General features: G+C 32.9%; 3 protein-coding genes across 4 annotated transcripts in view; 2 read left to right on the top strand and 1 right to left on the bottom strand.

The window, feature by feature from the left end:
- LOC125841724 (3-ketoacyl-CoA synthase 11-like) overlaps positions 1 to 22186 on the top strand; it is a 303969-nt gene that overhangs the window by 247756 nt on the left and 34027 nt on the right. The window lies entirely within an intron of this gene.
- On the top strand, positions 1563 to 6709 carry LOC125841739 (uncharacterized). The gene is made up of 3 exons (XM_049520915.1): positions 1563 to 1804; positions 6031 to 6153; positions 6449 to 6709. Exons 1-3 carry the CDS (start codon positions 1651 to 1653, stop codon positions 6658 to 6660), a joined length of 489 nt encoding a protein of 162 aa, XP_049376872.1. The 5' UTR covers positions 1563 to 1650; the 3' UTR covers positions 6661 to 6709.
- Positions 7057 to 22177, bottom strand: LOC125841736 (uncharacterized). The gene is made up of 7 exons (XM_049520912.1): positions 21972 to 22177; positions 20888 to 20930; positions 20712 to 20804; positions 20559 to 20621; positions 20174 to 20269; positions 20000 to 20077; positions 7057 to 7362 (listed from the first exon to the last, which is right to left on the bottom strand). Exons 1-7 carry the CDS (start codon positions 22103 to 22105, stop codon positions 7276 to 7278), a joined length of 594 nt encoding a protein of 197 aa, XP_049376869.1. The 5' UTR covers positions 22106 to 22177; the 3' UTR covers positions 7057 to 7275.

Raw genomic sequence — 22186 nt, 5'->3', positions numbered from 1 at the left:
AAATACAGATCTTCCCTTGCTAGTTCTCTTTTGCCTTTCTCTCTTTCTCGCTTTATACAAACACAGATTATACAAATTACAATGTATAATTTGTGTTGTATAAAGAGCGCGCGAGAGAGAGAGAGAGAGATTTGATATACAAACGTTTTATTTCGATTCAATTGTGTACAAATTCAAATTTTATGCAGATATACCAAACACATAAAATTGAATTGAAAGGCTGCCAGTGATTTATACAAACGAGAGGCTGCCAACGATTTATACAAATTTGATGCTCCATAGCAAACATAAAGTTTGTTATGGAGTGCAATTATACAAACTATAGTTATAACATACAAATATGATTTTTCTGTTTGCTAAACCTAAAATTTACTCTTTTTTAAAGTATATTTTATATAAAATTTTAAATTAATTATAATTTAAATATATTAATATAAATATCGAAAAAATAATATTATATGATGTTAGGATTACTATTTGTTAACTAAATTCATAAATAAAATAATCTTTATATTACTTATTGAGTTTGACATCAAGTAAAAATATAACTAGCTAAACATAAATGTATATTAACCTAAGTGTTGTTCAATGATCACAATAAACACACACAAGAAAATGACAATATTCCAACCATTAAAAAGTAAAAAATGAACTCTTGAAAAAAGATACATGAAACTTATGGCACATCCAACAACACATCATCTTCATCAATCATATAGGAATCAGTTTGTGGCAAAGTTGTCTTAACACCTTCATTTTCGTCTACAGTTTATATGCAATATAAATTAATTAAACATACAAAATAACCAAATTTAAGAACTATGTGCAAAGTCTCTCTCTCTCTATATATATGAGAGATGTATATATAGTTATATACATTGTTATATAATATTTATACATTGCAATCGTTCATCTTTCTTAGCAAATTGATTTTTTTTTAATCCTAACCAATTTGAATCTCCTCTAAATAGTCTTAAATTCTAGGTATGAACTACTCTCGACGTTTCAAGCCTTTTGATATATTATTCACTCGGAACAATTCACATTTGTGGTAGATCAAATTTTAAAATTTGAGGATTTCAATGGACAAAAGGTCAAATCTTTCTCTAAATAACTCAAAATTTAGATATAACCTCCTCTTGGTATTTCAATAATTTTGATATATTATTCAATCGAATTGATTCACGTTTACAATATGTCGAATTTTAAAACTTGTGCTTCGAATCTCCGTTATTTGTTTTTGGTGTCTAAGTGTGTCTGTTCTGTAGAGATACAAAAAGGAAAGCTTCATAAATGTGATTTTGGAGCACGCTACTACATTTGGCCCGAATGATAGATAATAGAGAGATCATAGTCATTCAAAAACTCAATCTAATGACGCTGCCTCAAATTAAGGTCCCTCTTAGGTCATTTTAGACTCGTAGCATAATCGACACAACTCGTAGCATAATGGACACAACTCCTAAAGCTTGTGGGATTAGACATTTTAACTTTAAATTATATCCTTCCTAAATAATCTAGTTTAAGATTTGTAGCAATGTGATGAACCATTATACGTCAGGCTCAAACCAAATCTTTTCTTCTTCTTCTTCTTCCTCCACCGCAACCCTTTTGAGCCATTTACAGTGTCTAAGAATCTCTCAACAGACAATGGGTGCGGGGCGTGAAATGTTAATCTCCTTGGACAATGTAAGGGACAAGAACATGATGCAGCTGAAGAAGATCAATACTGTACTATTCCCAATTCGTTACAATGATAAATACTACTCTGATGCGCTCGCCTCTGGTGATTTCACCAAGCTAGGTTCGTTTTCACTTCTGGGTTTTCCTTATTTTTTTATTTTCTTATATGGGTTTTCTGGAACGGTTGAAATCACGTCAAGTTGCTGTTTTTATCGATTAATTTCATAATTTCTACTCGTTTAGTTGACAAATCGAAGTGGTGTCAAAAGTTTTTGGGATAAAGGACTGACATTTTTGGTTCTTCGGCATCATAGTAGGAATACATTTCCTAATCTCAAATTCTCTAATCTTTCTTTTTTTGTCTCTCTAAGTGTGGTGAAGTTTATAGCGTTGCTTGTGGCGGGGTGAGTCAAGTTTTTATTTTTTTGTTCATGTCCTATGCATTATGAAATAGCAGATTGTCTTTTAATTTTTTCTGTTGTTGATGTTTGTGTTGAGGATTCATGTTAGTTGAGGAGATGTAGTTGTTGTGTTGGATATTTTGAGGGTTGATACAATTTCAATGTGCTTGTTGATAGGAAGATATTCAGGTCGTGGATAAAGGTAGAAGGTTGGTAGGTAGTTTAGAGTTGTCTTATTACTAGCCTATTCTTGTATTTGGCTTGGTGGTAGTATAGAGCACCGTGTCAGTCATCGTATTAGCCTATTCATATAGTCTTTGCCTTGTGGTACCTGATATCACATGGTATTATTGTAGTTCTTACTTTTGATATCTCGTAAAGTCAGGTGTCTAGTGTGTTTCAATTATCGCACTATTTTGTTGGTCCAACGTGTTAATTGCTATGTTTTCTACACTGTTTTCTTTTTCTTTGTATTTGAATTTGCTGCACTCGAGCCGAGGGTATTTCAGAAATCTATGTTGCCCAAACTCTTCAAAAATGTCGACAGGTGCGTGTGGGATCCTCCAAAAATAGTATACTTTTGAAGGATCCGACACGGGTGCAGTAATATTTTGGAGACTCCGAGCAACTTAGTCGGAACAGCCTCACTACCTCGAGGAGGTAGTGGTAAGGTTTGTACACACTCTACCTTCCCCAGACCCACTTATGGGATTTCACTGGGTATGCTATTGTTGTTGTTGTTCTATGGGCACCGGGTTGTTTTATGGTTTATTTGGTTCTTACTCGTGTTTATGGCTTAAGATATTGATGTTGACATAAAATTGATAAGAGTATGGAATTTTATACTGTATCAATTTAGAGCTTTTTCATATGAGGTCCATTCAGGAAGCTAATTTTCTTATAATTCTCTTACATAGCAAGAAACTAGCTGATGCACAACATGTACTACACTTCAATTCGCTCTGCTACATCGAAATGAGGTATCGTATATATTCTATCAACCAAATTTAGTTATCTTTTGTTTTCAAGTGAGAAGCTTCAAATGGGTAACCTAAAGTGAACCTTCAAATGTGTAACCTGAAGTCTTGAACTATACACTTCAATTTGTCATGCTGTTTTTTTGACACCAGTTTCCAACACTATGCCTTTATTTTAGCAACTTAAACCTGAATCAAAGAAGCAACAATAGGTGTCTCTGTAAACGACAGTTGGGTAACAGACATATGTTTGTTTCATGCCGATGAAAATTGAAAACATGTAGGCCAATGTAAATGATGCAATACAGTATATACTATATACAAGGTAAACCTATTTGTCTCCACTGTTTCACAAGCATGTTGAAGGTCAGAAGTTCAGGGAACAAAGGGATAGCAAAGGAAGATGCCAAATGAAGAGTGTATGCAGCAGTACAACTCAAGACTAGTTTCATGAAAAAGAATGAAACTGCAGCCTGTAGTAAGGAGTTTTACCCTGCATAAGTTTAGGTTTAAGTGGTTAGCCATTAGAGGACTCTCAGAAGGACAAAGGAGGTGACCAGAATTGGAGTCTTAGCTGCATTACATGATTTAACCCTCTGGCATATTTGAATGAAGTTAACTCCGGAGGATTAAGAAAAATGGGAATTCTTTATGATGTCACATCCTTTAGGGCTGCTTGATTTTGCATAACTGGTACTCTAGTCTTCTCTTCTTCTTTGCTAGTTTATCTTGGGTTGAGATCTGACATAGGTCTGCACCATCAAATTGTTGCAATCTCATAAATTTAGACTCATGTGAAACCCAACAAACTCTCACCTCCTTCACTTGCTTACACACATAAAACAAATAACTCAAGCCTCCCCTCCCAGTCATCTCATTCACACCATAATTACCATAAAAGACCCGTTATTCATTTCCATCTTCCTCAAAACCCACCCAGAAATGAACATGGGAAGTATTCCCTCCATACCCACTTAGGTTTTCCCTATATATTTTGGAATAGTTTTTACAATAAGATTTCAATTTTTATGGGCACAATTTTATTACAGTATGGATGTTCATATTTGAAAAGGCTCTCAACAGGAATTATAGCCGGTCTCTACAGTATCCAAAAGTTACTTGAAACTCAACCTCAAATTATCTGATTAGTTGCTTAAAGTTTACTGATCAACTAGGAATTTTAATTAGAACCTCTTTCTGGAACAGAAAAGTATTGCCCCAGTCCCAAAATTATGGCTAATGGCATATTCTGCCTGTACTAAACCTAGCTTCACACCAACAACATATTTGGAGCCATGATCTCATATGACGGAGTAGTTTGAGTTTTGAGTATCCAATGCTTATTTGCTCTTTTCTTGTATATATCTAGGCTACTTGTTGTTTGAGTTATTTATTTATTGCAGTGTGAGACATGAGTTTCTTAGGGAAGAAAGAATACCAGGGAGTGTAGTGAAGAAAAACTTGTGTTCGGTGTGAGAGAGCGGGTAAGAGAGAGCAATGCATTGTGAAAATGCGAGAAGGCAGTTGGAAAAGGGAGAGGGCCTGAATGGTGAAGCTCTTTTCAATGGTATTATTGGAACAAGGGAAAGAAAGATAAGAAAAAAGAGAAAAAGCGAGAATAGAAGCATAAAAGAGGTCTTTTATTTAAAACTGTTTATTGTTTAATTTTTAGATTCCACGCTTCTAAAAGTCATGTGTATCATGCGCTTTGTCCAGCTCAATTATATAATTGCCACATAAGCTCAATCGGTGGTCAGAGTCAATTTAAACAGTAGATTTATACATGTCTAGGTGTTTGGGTGAGAATTTGTAGAGTTGGGTGGCCAGTAACAGAGCTCTGTGCATGTATGGGTGTCTAATTGGAGCTCAATGGCAATTGCCAATCCTTTTTGCCATTAAAGAATGTGTTCTGTGAACTTTCAGTACCAAAGCTTGTATAAAACCTAGTTAAAGGGAACTTTTACAGAGCGAGACAATAACTCAACTCAAGAACATCAGATCTTACTGTTAAGGCAAAAGTCCTCACAATTTTTATGCAACTGTTTAGGCAACTTGAAAGGTCCACTGAAAATGGTTCCTCTCAACTCCCATGGAAATTTATTTCTCCCCATGGAAATTTAAAGGAAAAAAGAATGTATACTCTCCATTAGCAGTTATCCACCTTATATCGTTGGACTAAATTTAATAACATAAATAAGTAATTATTGTTGCTTGAAACACTATCTGCTGTTCATTTGAAACAATAGATTTTTATTTTTTTTTGAGAAAGTTGAAACAATAGCTAGTTAAAGATTTTATTTTTTCCTCGTGGTGGTTTTTATAGAATGCAGTTAACACATCTGGCCGTGACTATTTCAATGTTCATTTCAATTTTCTTTTGGTTTTTAAGCCCTTATTGAGTATTGGGCATCATTGACATTAAGAATTAATGACTTTATTCACATGTATCTACTTTCTTTTTTCATACCTGAAAATTCTTGAAGAACATTTTTTTTCTCAAACAAGAGATTTGAAAGAAGCACGAGGTTATTGGATTGTACATTCTTCGTTACAGGTCCATAGAGAGGATAGTAGGGATATTTAGTGAACGTACTATATCTTTTGGAAAAGTTCAACTTGATAATATTTGCTGCAAGCAGGTATTGATGTGTCAATTGTTTATAAAAGTGTGTGTGTGTGAAAGAGGTGAGGTGGGGTGGGGTCTGGGGGTTCCCTATAGCATTCAGGAAGATAAGAATGATTGACAGAAGTATGACAGATTTCGTAGAGGCTCCACAGGAATTGGTCAGGGAGACACAGTGGGAGTTCATTTACTTTCTGGGCTACTGATGTAAAAACTTTTGCTGCACTTACTGCTCTTTATCCTCCTTGATATTATTTTAACAAATGTATCTCTAGCTGGTGATTTCTCCAATGTTGACTGCTGGAAATTTCAAAAGTTTGATCTGGTTTAGTTCTTTTGCCTGCAGCATATTATAGTGACATTTGTGTCGGTTCAATTGCATGTCGACTTGAGAAGAAGGAAGGTGGAGTTGTTTGTGTTTATATAATGACTTTGGGTGTTTTAGCTCCATATCGTGGTCTAGGTATTGGTAAGTGATCAACTTATCTTCAGAGTGAATGTGTATTGATGGAACCCCCAACTTTCAGTACATCTTTTCCTTGATCCTTTCTTAGTCAGTATCTTTTCTGGTAATATTTGACATCTGTCTAAATGCATATTTTGGCTCCAAAGTCCAAACTCTTTGAGATTTGTGAAAAAATATTGGATTCTTCTGTTGAAGATGAGTAACTGCAGGGAATCCAATTGGCGTCCACTTTCTCCAGATAGCTCATTATAATAAAACTGCTTCATGTGTATTCATCATATTTCTTTTTACTGTGCAGGTACAAAACTGTTAAATCATGTTCTTGATCTTAGTACAAAGCAGAATAACAGAGAGATTTACTTGCATGTGCAGACAAGTAATGAAGATGCCATCAACTTCTATAAGAAATCCGGCTTTGAGGTCACTGATACCATCAAAAACTATTACACAAACATTACCCCACCAGACTGTTATGTCCTAACCAAGTTTATCTCTCAAACAAAGAAATGATACATGTGAGCTGATTTGATTGAGTTTTCGTCTAGCCTTGACATAGTTTCTGAACCTTCTGTTTCTAGTTTTTGTTATTTATGGGGTAGTATTCCACAATTCTTGAACTGACTTTTTTTTTTGCTTGATCTTAATGTTCAGCAAGTGGTTTTAACGGTTAAAGATGTAGGAGAGTTCATGGTGAGACAGAATTCTGTTATTGTTTAAGTCATGATTGATCCCACACAAAGCTTCATAGATAATAATTGGCTTAAGAGATATCCCTCGACTGCTATCAGGTATTGTAGATTAGTTGTACTGAAAGCTGATCTGGGAAGGAAATGTCGTCAGGGTGAACAAATGCTGATATGTGATATGATTATTCCTGTTGTCAACGACTAATAAAAGCACAATAAGTGGTGAAATACTGATGTTTGATGCATTATCAGAAGAAATATGTGTTTGTTACATTCTATAAAATGTACAAGTTTCTATATACATGATTGGCCAGTTTTTTTTGGATACAACAAAGACGGTAAGCAACTGAACTATACATTATACTGTATATTACTCGTACTCACAGCAGTGAAGTTACAATGAAACCACATTGATTTCCAAGCTACTGTGGATACTAGTTCAGTAAGCCACACCACCAGAGAAAGTATCCCCATCGTGAAGCACAGATTCTGTCAGCCAGTAGCCATCCCAAGACCCACCAACACGCTGTAAATTACAAACCATATGTCTATTATCTTCTTCTTACTAAGTGAAAACAGGAAAAAGAAAAATGAAAATCCCAGAAACAGATAATGGAAATATCAAGTGTAGATGACATGTGTCTGATTTAATGTTCCCGTAATTTAGTACGGCTGCTTCCAAATTCCCTGTATGTGACATTAAACTAAGAATAGTTGCACACAACCTAAAGCATACAAAACTAGTTTCATGCCAACTAAGAAAAAATATGTGTGAAGAAAGAACACACAGTTGCATTGTTCTGTTGTGATACAGGTTTATATTTTAAAGTATGTTGGGACTGAATTGGTCATGAAAAGATCTTCCTCTAATTTCCTACGGGGCTGGAGCAGAAAAGGGCTATGAAAAGCAATGAAGACCACATGAAATACAATACCAGTATGCATCTGGTGGGTGTCTGTGGAAGGACAAGAAATAGAAAGTTTTCTGATGGACTACTTTGAAAACTAAAGATTTAATCTGATTTGTTTCTTTTTGTCCTCATGTTGATGTAGAACGGATTTTGTGAATGATCCTGAAACCTGTTAACTCTATAGAGACTTCTGTCATAAGTGCTCAAATTCGGTATCCGGATAAGGGAGAAGAATCTAGAGTTGTGGGGAGGTTAGTAGGACATTCTAAAACTCCCTAGATATTTTTAGGAAGGCTATAGAATTTCCTAGAAGTTCTAGGGAATTCTAGATTAGGACTAAAGTGTAAATATTGTAGAGACTTGTAAAATAATTATTATTTACACTTAGGCCCCTAGGAAGTAGTATAAATAGAGGGCTCTCATTTGCAAAATCATCCCACAAAGTTGTAAGCAATCTTCCACAAAACCTTTTTTCAAAGCTCTCTAAATCTTTCTTGCAAGACTTACTTGAGTTTACAAGACTGTGAGTAAGTTGTCGAGTGCCACACATAACATTTGTGAGACTCTAAGTCCGTGACAACGTGGTATCTGAGCCAGGTTGGGTGTCATGACCCGCCACTTAACTGCTCAAATTCGGCATCCGAATATCACGTGGTATCAGAGCCAGGTTGAGTGTCATCACCCGCCACTTCACTGCTCAAATTCGGCATCCGAATAAGAGAGNAAAGTTGAAATCAATCTTCCACAAAACCTTTTTTCAAAGCTCTCTAAATCTTTCTTGCAAGACTTACTTGAGTTTACAAGACTGTGAGTAAGTTGTCGAGTGCCACACATAACATTTGTGAGACTCTAAGTCCGTGACAACGTGGTATCTGAGCCAGGTTGAGTGTCATGACCCGCCACTTAACTGCTCAAATTCGGCATCTGAATATCACGTGGTATCAGAGCTAGGTTGAGTGTCATCACCCGTCACTTCACTGCTCAAATTCGGCATCTGGAGAAGAGAGAAGAATCTAGAGTTGTGGGAAGGTTAGTAGAACACTCTTGAACTCCCTAGATATTTTCAAGAATGCTATAGAAGTCCCTAGAACTTTTAGAGAATTCTAGATTAGGACTAAAGTGTAAATAATAATTACTTTACAAGTCCCTACAATATTTACACTTCAGTCCTAATATAGAATTCTCTAAAAGTTCTAGGGAATTCTATAGCATTCTTGAAAATATTTAGGGAGTTCTAGAGTGTTCTACTAACCTTTCCACAACTCTAGATTCTTCTCTCTTATCCAGATGTCGAATTTGAGCAGTGAAGTCACAGTCATGAAACTTCGCATAGATAGTCAGGAATCTCGAGGACGGTTATCTGACAACTTAGTTAATGTACAAATCTAGCTTAACCTTGATATGGTGGAATATTAACTACATTCCAAATTTGTCCAACACAAGTGGGAAATGCTCCGAGAAGATGTGGAAATTCAACAGTTATTGATAGGGAGATGCAATGCAAAGTTGATCCTGAGTTTCTGTCTTACAAAAGGAATTGCAAGATATATCCTTCTTTATTAAGTTGTTGACACAAGATAAATTATTGAGGCGAATGCATTTTGGAGGCTACAAATTGCAAGCTACAGGAAGCTTTAAAATTTTGGAGGGAAGGATTCAAGCAAAAGGTCTCTTGCCTAAATAACAAAGATCAATTTCCATTTTCACTTCTCTCAAAAAGCTACTCAGAGAGCAGATCATGAAATTAATAAACTATATCTAACAGCTTAACAAAACCCAGAAGCGCCAAAAAAAAGTACAAAAGGAGTTGGAATACTTGCTCCTTTCTGTGTGAATAAACTAGATTTAGATAACGACACTCACCGCAAGCAAAAAAGTTGTTCCATTATTAAAGAGCTTCTATTGCAGCCTCCCGTTCTTTCTTAAATTTGTTTGGTCCAATATAAATACAGATAAACTGGAGAAGTGTTTACTATCTTGAACATGTTGAAATAACTTATAAACAGAGATGGAGAATTCTAAACTACATAATAGACTCAATATTACTCTCAATAGTCTAATTTCCACAGTATGCATATTTTAACAGTAATATATATATATATATATATATATATATATATAGAAATTAGAGAAGTCCCTAAAAACTTATATTTTGTAATAAATCCCTCCCTCCATCTATAAAATGAGAGGAACTTCATACTTGAAAGGCAGACTACATTTTATAAGAAAACACCCTTCGAAGAAAAATGTTAGGTACCTTGATGAGTAGGGAATAGTAACTTCTCCCGTCAGGGAAAGGTATTTCTTTATGTCGTGAGTATGTGTAAGATATAGTATGGTTTGTTGTAAAAATAATTATATGAAATAAAGTTTGGTTTTTATATCTCTCTTCATGAAACTCCATAAATAGTCTTAAACAAAGGTTGCGATCTTCTGCCTTAAGGAGGAACAGTAAGGAAGTAAGCCGCCTGGACTGAGGTCAACAGCATGCAGATATGCTTGTTCCATTTCTGGTATTGCTTTATCAAAATAATGCAAAGCTTTTTTATGCCTCTAGGCTCTCTTTCTTATTATATGCACATGTTGAATATTTTTCATTTATGCTAATAGCATAGATATAAACATGAAATAGTATAACACATTTTTAAGTTGAAAATTCTTATAATTTTTTATTCCCTATAGGTACTAAGTAATTCTTATATGTCTAAGTATAATATAGTTTGTTTTTAAAAGATAATGATATGAAATGAGAAGTTGAGCGTGTATACCTTCCTTCTTTCTGATCGATGAATAGTCTTTATCACTACCTCAGTAGTTCTCCTCTAGGCAATAAACGGTATTTCAGCCTAATCGACCTCAGTCTGGCGGCTTACTTCCTTACTGTTCCTCCTTAAGGTAGAAGATCGCAACCTTCGTTTAAGACTATTTATAGAGTTTCATGAAGAGAGATATAAAAACCAAACTTTATTTCATATAATTATTTTTACAACAAACCATACTATATCTTACACATACTCACGACATAAGAAATACCTTTCCCTGACGGGAGAAGTTACTACTCACTACTCATCAAGGTACCTAACATTTTTCTTCAAAGGGTGTTTTCTTAGAAAATATAGTCTGCCTTTCAAGTATGAAGTTCCTCTCCTTTTATAGATGGAAGGAGGGACTTATTACAAAATATAAGTTTTTAGGGACTTCCCTAAACTTCTACATATTTTTTCTTTCGTCCTTCACTGATTGAAGATTCTTTTCTGATAAGATGAGGATGACTTGTCTGTCTTCTTTTGTTGATGACCGACAAGATGTGACCTCTCTTTTTGACTTTGAAGAAAAGAAAATATTCTTTTCTTTGTTGATATCTTAATGACGTAAGTGCTTACGTCTCCTGTTTTGTCTTTTATTTGACAGTTACATTATTCTGCCCCTGGATGATTATGATCTAACATTTTACATGCTAGCTTCCATGTTTCTTCCGTTGCTCCTAATCTATGAAGCTCTATGTCAAAAATTATATCTTTTAATTCCTTTGATTTGGATTTTCCTTTGGTTATTAAAACCCAATCTTGGTCTTGATCTAAGACTCTACAGTCTTCATTATAAAATCGTTTAAGAATAAAATATAATGCTTTTATTCCTAAAGCTCGTCTAGTTTGAATCTACTTCTTGTTGAGATGCGAAAGTTTCTTGTCTACACCTGTGGCTTTGACATTGAAATCTTTTATTTTTTCAACTGATATGTAGTTGAGTGTGGGATAATAAGCTTGCAAATCCTTGTATTCCATAGAAATGCTGTAAAATCTGCAATAAACGTCATCTCATTGGGCATAGTTTTTAACTGAATTGAACAATTTTATTGGTAATTGAGATATTTCTTTTAGATCTTGTTTTGCATATACTCGATCTAAATATCAAAATTCAAATAGCTGAGCTGTAAAGCTCGGTGATCCGTTTGGAAATATTGATATTCTCGAAAACAAACTTGTTGTTCCTAGAACACCAAATGTTTCTCCGCTTTCTTCAGGGAGGTTGTAGTTAAGATCTAAATAATGGTATTAAACAGAAGTATTTAAATATTCATTTCCTTCTTTAAAAGTCGAATATTTTTATATTTCTTATCCTAGGAATAAAAGTATTCATAGGGAATAAATTATAAAAATTTCCAACTTAAAAATGTATTATACTATTTCATGTTTATATCCATGCTATTAGCATAAATAAAAATGAAAAATATTCAACAGCATGTGCATAGAATAAGAAAGAGAGCCTGGAGGCATAAAAAAGCTTTGCATCATTTTGATAAAGCAATACCAGAAATGGAGCAAGCATATCTGCATGTTAGCCTAAGATCTGCATCAATTATATTTGCTATACATGAAACGAAATGCATAGAATACAAGAGTATTTTGAATACAAAAATGCTCTATCAATTTTGAAGAAATACGTAATTTTTACCGCATAATTATCCGCAACCCTATTTGAGAAACAACCCAAAAATAATGATATCAGAGCCAAGGTACTAAAAGAACCATGGAACTAGATTTTACTCTAGTAAAACCTATATGGTATATAGAAGATGAAACCTTAATAGCAATTTTACAGGTATTAAAACCTTCGATGAAGATTTAAGAAGAAAAATCTTAATTATAATTACTCCAAAAAAGAAATTTGAAGAAGAATTATATGAAATACATTATAATTATTCGGATGAAAACATAAATGAAATGAATACTTCTGATTATTACTTTTCAGAATAAATAAATATGAGCTTAAGAGAAGTCTCAGAATAATTAAAAGACTTAATAGAAAGTCATAAACAAATAACTTTAAGGTTAAAAATGATAGAAATAGAGATTATTTTTCTAAAAGAAAAATCTTCCAGGAAGAATTACAAATGTAATTGAAAAAACAGAAAAATTTGACAAAAGAGCAAGTCAAAAATACATAAATGAATTACTAGCAAAGAAATTTGCAAGTAAAAACACTTATCAAAAAGGAAGTATGAATGAAATACTAATCCAAAAATTCCTAGAAAAACAAAAATTGAAGAAGAAAATCTAGAAACAACAGAAAATAAATCTTCTGAATTAGAAAAAGAATTGCAATGAATGAACTAGATGAGCTTAGGCAATGAAAGATCTAAATCTTTCAGAACATGAAATAAAAGTATTCATGAATAAAGGAGAAACAGGAGAACCCCAAGAAAAATTTGAAACATTTGAAGAAGGAGAAAGATCTAAATCCATTAAAGAAGAATGGCAAGAGCCAGAAAAGAACGATAAAATTTTTGCAAATAAATCAAAAAAGAACAAAGATTTTATAAAACAATATCATAATGATGATAAATCCAGGTTCATGCCTAATAGACTCCCAACAGGAGATATTAGAACCCAATTTCTAGATCTAGATTGTAAAAGAGATTCGGAAACAAGTCTAGATTTATGGTCTCAAAACTTACTTTTATATTTCCTACTAGGAAAAGGAAATTATACTGATGAAGAAAAATACATCATCATGATAAATACTTTTATAGAAAAGGTAAATGACTGGTTCTCTGGATTAACAGAAGATGTAGAGAAAATTATAAAAAATGATACTTTAGAGGGATTAAAAAGTTCATTACAAGAAGGTATAACAAACTTAAAACAATACATTGCTAATGAATTCTTTGGTGGGCAAGGAAGCCCTATAGACAACAGAGAAAAGGCAAGAACAATTGCTAAAGAGCAATTAGAAAAATTACAAATCTGTAAAATGAGTTATATTCAAGAATACACTTGTGAATTCGAAGAATATTACTATATAATATTTGATAGTGGAAAAGAAATGATGTCATATCTTGAAAAATACTATAAAAAATTACCAGGCTTTTGGGCAAAATACTTCAGAGAAGAATATGAAAAAGAAAATAAAAAAGAAGACACTCTTGGGCAAAAAATAAGTTTCCTAAAAAATAGACTTGGTCAATTATGTATGTCACATAATATACAAAGAAAAATCAAAAGAATAAATACACAAATATACTGTTTAGATACAAATGCAGCCACACAATGGGGATGTAATGATAAACCATATAAGAAAAGAAAACTCAGAAAGGGTTTAATAAAAAGAAAAAATATTTCTAAACAAGATTATATACCCAGAAAAAGATATTATAAAAAGAAAAAAGAATTTAAAAAAACAAAACCGACAAAGAAATGCAAGTGTTATAATTGTGGTGAAGAAGGTCATAAAAGTTACGAATGTAACAAGAGAAGAGTAAAAATCTCAAAAATAGACGGAATAGACATTGATTCTGATTTAGAATCAATAAAATCAATAGCTAGTGAAGACTTCTTTTGTGAAATCTATGAAAAATACTCAACCAGCTCAGGAGATTCTGACTAAATGAGTAAAGAAATTCAAGAAAAAGAAAATTCAGTTCAAATCTTAGAAACTAAAGAAGATCATAAAGGATATGTTTTAAAAACAACCTTTGATGGAGAAATTTTCAGAAAAATCTAAGGATTAAAAATAAATCTTAAAACAGAAGATAACTTTATTAAGTAGAATGCAAAGAATGTTTGCAAGAGATAAAATTTTCTATCATGAATATCAAGAAGTTGAAAAAATGATAAAAATTACACAAACAACAGGAAAACACAAATTAAACATGTTAACTAAACCAATGATAGATCAAATCCTTAAAAAATTTCCTGAAAAGAAAAGAAAAAAAATGAATTATGTTCATTTAGGAGGAATCCAAATATTAGTCAAGTCGACTTTTAAAGAAGGAATCAATTGTCCAATAGTTATAAATCTATCAGACGAAAGATTTATGAATGCAAGAGAAGGAACCCTTGGTATAGTAGAGGGAAACCTAGCTTATACAAAACTCATCTTTACATATTACCCCAAATATTGTATTTCACTCAAAGATGCTGATTTTAATGATGCATTGAGTCTACATTTTCAGATCAAAAGGAAAGATTTATTCAAACCAGGTAATCATATAATGAGCATTTATTATCAAGCTTTGTACACAGTTACAAACTCAAATTATGGTAAGGTTTATAAAAACAAAGAAATGATCGAAATAGATCAAGAATGCGCAGGAATAGCAAGAATTATTGAAGCAGAAATTCAGCAAGCTCAAATTTCAGACGAATATGAGATTCAGTTTGGAAAAACACAAGAAATAGGAAGTTCTAGTAATCCTAGACTTTCAATAGAATATGGAAGGAATTCCATTAGAAAAAGTATATCCAATAGATATTCAAAAAGAATTATAGAAAATCCAAATATAACAAAAATCATGGGAAGAATTTATAACGAAACGGAATGGAAATTCCAAGAAATCCTAATCCAAACAGGAGCTACAGCTAACCATATAAAAAGAATGCTAATAGAGGGATTACAAATATATGAAGGGAATCCTTATAAATATACAACCTTTGAGGGTAACAATTTTAGTTGTAAGAATATGGTAGATTTACCAATACAACTAGACACAATAAGAATAACAGTTCCATGTTATATTACAAATCATGAAAGTGATCAAAATCTTATCCTAGGAAATCTTTTCCTAAATAGTCTAGAGGACTATAGTATAGGAAAAAATGGAATAAAAATGATCCATAAAAATGAAACTTGTTTCATACCGAAAAAATAAAATGCCTAAAGAAACATCTTTCAAAGTTTTTGTTTTCATAGAAATAGCTTTCTATGATACAAAAATAATAACATGTTGTCAGATAGACAATGGATCTGAAGCAAGTCTAGCAAAAAAAATTTTAAATAAAAGATTGGGATATAAACAAGAATAACATATCAATGATTGGAATCACTGGTGATAAAGAAAGACTAGCAAAGTCTAAGGAAAAGGTAGAAATAATTTTGGGATCAAAGATTGTCTCTACAAATAAATTATTTGCTTATGATAAACTGGAAACATATTTATTATTAGGAAATGATTTTCTACAACAATTTCAGGATTATCATCAAACTTTATACATGATAAGCCTTAAAACACCTTGCGGATACTTTATCAAAGTCCCAAGAAAACAAAATCCTTATAATCTTGAAAAAGATAAAGATAATGAAAAATTTAAAAGAAAATACTTAGATAATCTAAAAAAAAATTACTTGTAAGTGTCTTAATCTTGAAAAGATTAAAGAAAATTTACAGAAATCATATGGAGAGAATCCATTACAAAAATGGGAACAAAGTCATGAAAGGGCCATTTTAACTTTAAAAGACCCTAGTGTTATTATTAGAGTCAAACCCATGCTCTATAATGAAGACGACAAAATTGAATTCAAAATCCAAATAAGAGAATTACTCAACTTAAAGTTAATAAGAATGAGTAAAAGTCCTCATAGTAGCCCAGCTTTCATGGTAAGAAACCATGCAAAAATAAAAAGAGGAAAAGCTCGAATGATAATAAACTATAAAGAGCTAAATAAAATGATGGATATTTTATCCCAAATAAAAATAATTTAATTAACCTTGCAAAAGGAAAACTTATTTTTCAAAATTTGACTGTAAAAGTGGATTTTGGCAAATAAAATTATCAGAAAACTATATTCCGCTAATTGCATTTAGTACCCCTAACGGACATTATGAGTGGTTGGTCATGCCTTTTGGGCTAAAAAATGCCCCACAAATATTCCAAAGAAAAATGGACAAAATTTTCTCAGAAAAAGAATTTTTAATTGTCTATATAAATGACATATTAATAAGTTCTAAATCATATGAAGAACATTTGAAACATTTAAAAGAATTTTCAGAAATTTGTCTGAAAAATGGAATTGTTCTAAGCCAAAAGAAGGCAGATATAAATAAAAATGAAATAGAATTCTTAGGAATGATTATTTCAAAAAATGGGAGAGAACTTCAAGCACATATCTCAAAAAAGATTATAGAATTTCCTGATAAACTATCAACAAAACAGGAAATACAAAATTTTTTAGGATGTTTGAATTATGCAAGAGAATTTATTCCAGATTTAGCAAAAAAAGGAATATACTGCAAAAATTAATACAAAAATCCAATAGACTTGGATGGACAGAAGAACACACACAGTGTATCAAAAAATTAAAAGAAGAATGTGCTAAGTTACCAAAACTTAGACTACCAAAAGATAATGACAATCTGGTATTACAAACAGACGCATTTGATTATCATTGGGGAGCATTATTGTAAATCGATTTAAATGAAATTTGTATGTACACAAGTGGTACTTTCAATGATGCAGAAACAAGATATTCAACGAATGAAAATGAATTAATTGGCTATTGTTAAAGGAATTAGAAAGTTCTACTTTCCTTTTACCAAAGCAATTTGTTATTAAAACTAATAACACGCAGGTGTCAGGATTAATATTTAACAAGCTTCCTTCTGAACCACAATACAGAAGATTGCATCGATGGCAAGTGTTATTATCCTTTTATTCATTTACAATAGAATATATTAAAGGAAGTGACAATTTTCTTGCAGATTTCATCTCTAGAAATGTCCAATATGGACAATCAAACGAAAATTCTGGTAAACAGAATATATGAAAAAATGGAAACTGTGGACAAGTCCATAGATAATAAAAGCCAAAGGCTATTCAAAATCAGAGATGAACTGTCAAAGTTGTCTGAACAAGCTCAGATTTTACAATCTGAAATAAATCAGCTCAGCATGATATAAGCTGAAAACATGAGAGAATTTTTACTCTTATGTGAACATTTGGATACATATCCAAAACAGAATTCAATTCTAAAGGGGAATGTTAATCCCAACAAAGTGGCAGGAGATGTCCTACTAGCACCTAGTGCCCAAAACATCTCAAAGGTAAGCACGGGTATACCTAATCCTAAATCGAAAGATGAAGGAAAAAGCCGAGCAATAATTGATGCCGTTACTTCAAAAGAAAAAACAGGCACATCCTCAGCAAAAGCTGAAAAAATTATCTCTAGAAAACCAGAAAGCAGTACTAACAAGGTTCCATCTGGAGCAAAAGTTTTTTCTTCTTTTCAGGTTGGCAAACAGCACCCTAAAGAGGAAGAGTATCTTGCATTTACAAGATACATCTACAACCTCCCTGAGGAAAGCGGAGAAACATTTGGTGTTCTAGGAACGACAAGTTTGTTTCCGAGAATATCAATATTTCCAAACGGATCACCGAGTTTTACAGTTCAATTATTTGAATTTGGATATTTAGATCGAGTATATGCAAAACAAGATCTAAAAGAAATATCTCAATTACCAATAAAACTGTTCAATTCAGTTAGAAACTATGCTCAATGAGATGACGTTTATTGCAGATTTTACAGCATTTCTATGAAATGCAAGGATTTGCAAGCTTATTATCCCACACTCAACTACATATCAGTTGAAAAAATAAAAGATTTCAATGTCAAAGCCACAAGTGTAGACAAGAAACTTTCACATCTCAACAAGAAGTAGATTCAAACTAGACGAGCTTTAGGAATAAAAGTATTATATTTTATTCTTAAACGATTTTATAATGAAGACTGCAGAGTCTTAGATCAAGACAAAGATTGGGTTTTAATAACAAAAGGAACATCCAAATCAAATGAATTAAAAGATAGAATTATTGACATAGAGCTTCACAGATTAGGAGCAACGGAAGAAACATGAAAGCTAGCATGTAAAATGTTAGATCATAATCATCCAGGGGCAGAATAATGTAATTGTCAAATAAAAGACAAAACAGGAGACGTAAGCACTTATGTCATGAAAATAGCAACAAAGAAAAGAATATTTTCTTTTCTTCAAAGTCAAAAAGAGAGGTCACATCTTGTCGGCCATCAACAAAAGAAGACAGACAAGTCATCTTCATCTTTTTTTTTTTTTTTTTTGATTTGCACCGGGTGTCCGAGTCTCTTTGAGCCCCGACTAATCCCGGGGGTGCTACAAGTCATCTTCATCTTATTAGAAAAGAATCTTCAATCAGTGAAGGACGAAAGAAAAAATATGTAGAAGTTTAGGGAAGTCCCTAAAAACTTATATTTTGTAATAAGTCTCTCTTTCCATCTATAAAAGGAGAAGAACTTCATACTTGAAAGGCAGATTACATTTTCTAAGAAAACACCCTTCGAAGAAAAATGTTAGGTACCTTGATGAGTAGTGAGTAGTAACTTCTCCCTTCAGGGAAAGATATTTCTTTATGTCGTGAGTATGTGTAAGATATAATATGGTTTGTTGTAAAAATAATTATATGAAATAAAGTTTGGTTTCTATATCTCTCTTCTTGAAACTTCATAAATAGTCTTAAACGAAGGTTGCGATCTTCTGCCTTAAGGAGGAACAGTAAGGAAGTAAGCCGCCGGACTGAGGTCGATTAGGCTGAAATACCGTTCATTGCCTAGAGGAGAACTACTGAGGTAGTGATAAGGACTATTCATAGATCAGAAAGAAGGAAGGTATACACGCTCAACTTCTCATTTTATATCATTATCTTTTAAAAACAAACTATATTATACTTAGTCATATACTTAGACATNNGAAAAATGTTAGGTACCTTGATGAGTAGTGAGTAGTAACTTCTCCCTTCAGGGAAAGATATTTCTTTATGTCGTGAGTATGTGTAAGATATAATATGGTTTGTTGTAAAAATAATTATATGAAATAAAGTTTGGTTTCTATATCTCTCTTCTTGAAACTCCATAAATAGTCTTAAACGAAGGTTGCGATCTTCTGCCTTAAGGAGGAACAGTAAGGAAGTAAGCCGCCGGACTGAGGTCGATTAGGCTGAAATACTGTTCATTGCCTAAAGGAGAACTACTGAGGTAGTGATAAAGACTATTCATCGATCAGAAAGAAGGAAGGTATACACGCTCAACTTCTCATTTCATATCATTATCTTTTAAAAACAAACTATATTATACTTAGTCATATACTTAGACATATAAGAATTACTTAGTACCTATAGTGAATAAAAAATTATAAGAATTTTCAACTTAAAAATGTGTTATACTATTTCATGTTTATATTTATGCTATTAGCATAAATAAAATTGAAAAATATTCAACAACATGTGCATAGAATAAGAAAGAGAGCCTGGAGGCATAAAAAAGTTTTGCATCATTTTGATAAAGCAATATTAGAAATGGAATATAAAAATAAATATATATATATTTATTTTTTTTCTTTTTTATTTTTTTTGTAATATTTGAAATGAAAAATCAAAGGGAAACACAGTTAAAGAAATATTGATTCAAATATGCTCTCAACAGGGAGGTGAGCAATAAAGAACAAACCTGAGCCATGGTAAATTGGAAGATTTCTTCTTCCTCAGGTCGAGTGCCACGGACCCAGACACGCTGCTTATACAGAGTCTACACAAGCATAGTGGAAGTTAGACAATTCTTAAGCTTATCCCTGCATTTCCTTAACATTTGTTAGCACTTAGCAACATGTAAAACCTGACAAACCTCATTTACGTGCAAACTGCTCAAAATCTCCCTCTCCTGATGGCCAAGTAATACTCTATAAGTTGAATGATGAAATATTCGCCTGAATCGTTCAAACTGCACAATGGACAGTAGACAAACCAAGTAAAGATAGGTAATAGTGAATATTGCCTTTTCTTTAATTAATAGAATAACTACAAGCTTCTTTTAGTTGCTGCCTCTGGTGCAGGAATTATTTTCAAATGCCTTGACCTAAAGAGCATAGATTTGACAGGCAGCTTACTCTTTGAGTACTCATGGCGATTGAGCCAATATACAGCAATAATTAACGATTAAGGAGAAAATAAAAACAAAAAAGGCCAAAAAATAAAACAACCAAATTAATATTTTGGTAGTGATTACTAACCTGACCCAAGTCAAAAAAGCGTCCGAAGTAGGTAGACCTTTGAAAAGGATCAAATCCAGCAAACTATCACGAGAGATTAAAGATAACCAAACAGCCAGCTTCAGCTTGTTATAAACCATCATACTCAAAGAGAAAAAGAGTTTCCGAAATTACTCTGTACATGACTTCAACTCCATAATCGTGATGAGGTTGGTCATTGTACTTCAATGCATCAAGCTGGTTTCGAACTGCTTCTTCTGCACTAAACTATTGCAAAACCATAAAGTAAATTGATACATAAGCAAGTGCAGAAACCTCCAAGAATCCACGTTCAAGTGTTGGAAACTTACACATAATCTTGGACCGAATGGCTTTTTCCTACGAGATTCAAGCCTGCAGCAGATAATGCATAGTTGCAAATAGTTTTTAATAGAATTTCCCAATAACGGATTATTAAAGACATAAGTAATTAAAAGTGAAATCTCACCAATTATTTAAACTTTTAGATGAGGTGGTCATATAATTCAACATGGTATGAGAGCATGCAAAGATCTTGACCTCAAGTTTCACGGTTTATCACAAATAATTTTCATACGCCAATCTCTGGGAGTATACATGAACTTACTTAGCTAAACAAAGCATGATAGAAGCAAAGGATACATATAGGCGATATCAACTTTGGAATTAAGGCTTAGCTATTGTAGGTACAGTTATATAAGATACAGTGTCCACCAGGAGTCTTTTCAGTCAGAGATCTGTATATCAGTACAGAAATGTAAGAGTTAAAGAACCTCTAATTCTATAAAACTCCCAGTTTATTTCGAAAGATAAATTATTGAGGATTGGAGTTAAATTGTCCCAAACAGAGCAGACTGGACATAATGTATTCAGAAAACCAACCCAACTAGTTTGAGATTGAGATTGAGACTTTGTTCTTGTTGCATCAGTAAGCCTGACGGTGCAAGAATTGTGCTTAAACTTAACTGTTTAACGAATTTAAGTTTTTGAAAGCAGCAGAAAACATCATTATTTCATTTTAAGTGGTGGTGGCTGACCTCAACTAGTGGCAACTCAACACTACCCAAGATCAACCAAGGAAACTGGCAACTTCAGTTCACACAATGCAATTTCTTGCGAAAGTCGTATTAACCAAAATTACAGAAAATCAAACAAATTGCAAAAGTGTCTGCTCAATAAGTCAAAAACCCCGAGTTCAATCCCTGGGAAGAACCAAAATACTGAATAAATTCGTGATTTCCACTAACCCAATAGCAAAATAAATAACTTTACATCATTTTCACGTAAGTAAGAACCCAAAAACAACATCTCTACCTTCACACAAGACTACGTATACACAGCCCACCTAATACTAAGGAAGAACCAGTTAATACAAAATATTCACGAGGAAACAAGAGAGGGAGTTAGGATGGGTACCAATTAGCGGAGAGAAAGTCAGGTACATCGGCAGAAGCAGAGATACGAGGGCTGTAAGGCTTAGAAGATCGGAAAGGTTTGGGGAAGATAGACAGAGACTCTGGAGATGATGACACAGAGGAGCAAAACGACATCGTATGTATGCTTCTCCACACAAAGCTCCGTCGATGATCGATTGAAGAAAAAGCTCTGAATTGCACCTAATACAACAAGAC

The sequence above is a fragment of the Solanum stenotomum genome, chromosome 10 (assembly GCF_019186545.1).
Source record: "Solanum stenotomum isolate F172 chromosome 10, ASM1918654v1, whole genome shotgun sequence".
Lineage (NCBI taxonomy): Eukaryota > Viridiplantae > Streptophyta > Magnoliopsida > Solanales > Solanaceae > Solanum > Solanum stenotomum.
The sequence above is the reverse complement of the archived record's forward strand: the minus strand, read 5'-3'. Positions and strand labels throughout refer to the sequence as shown.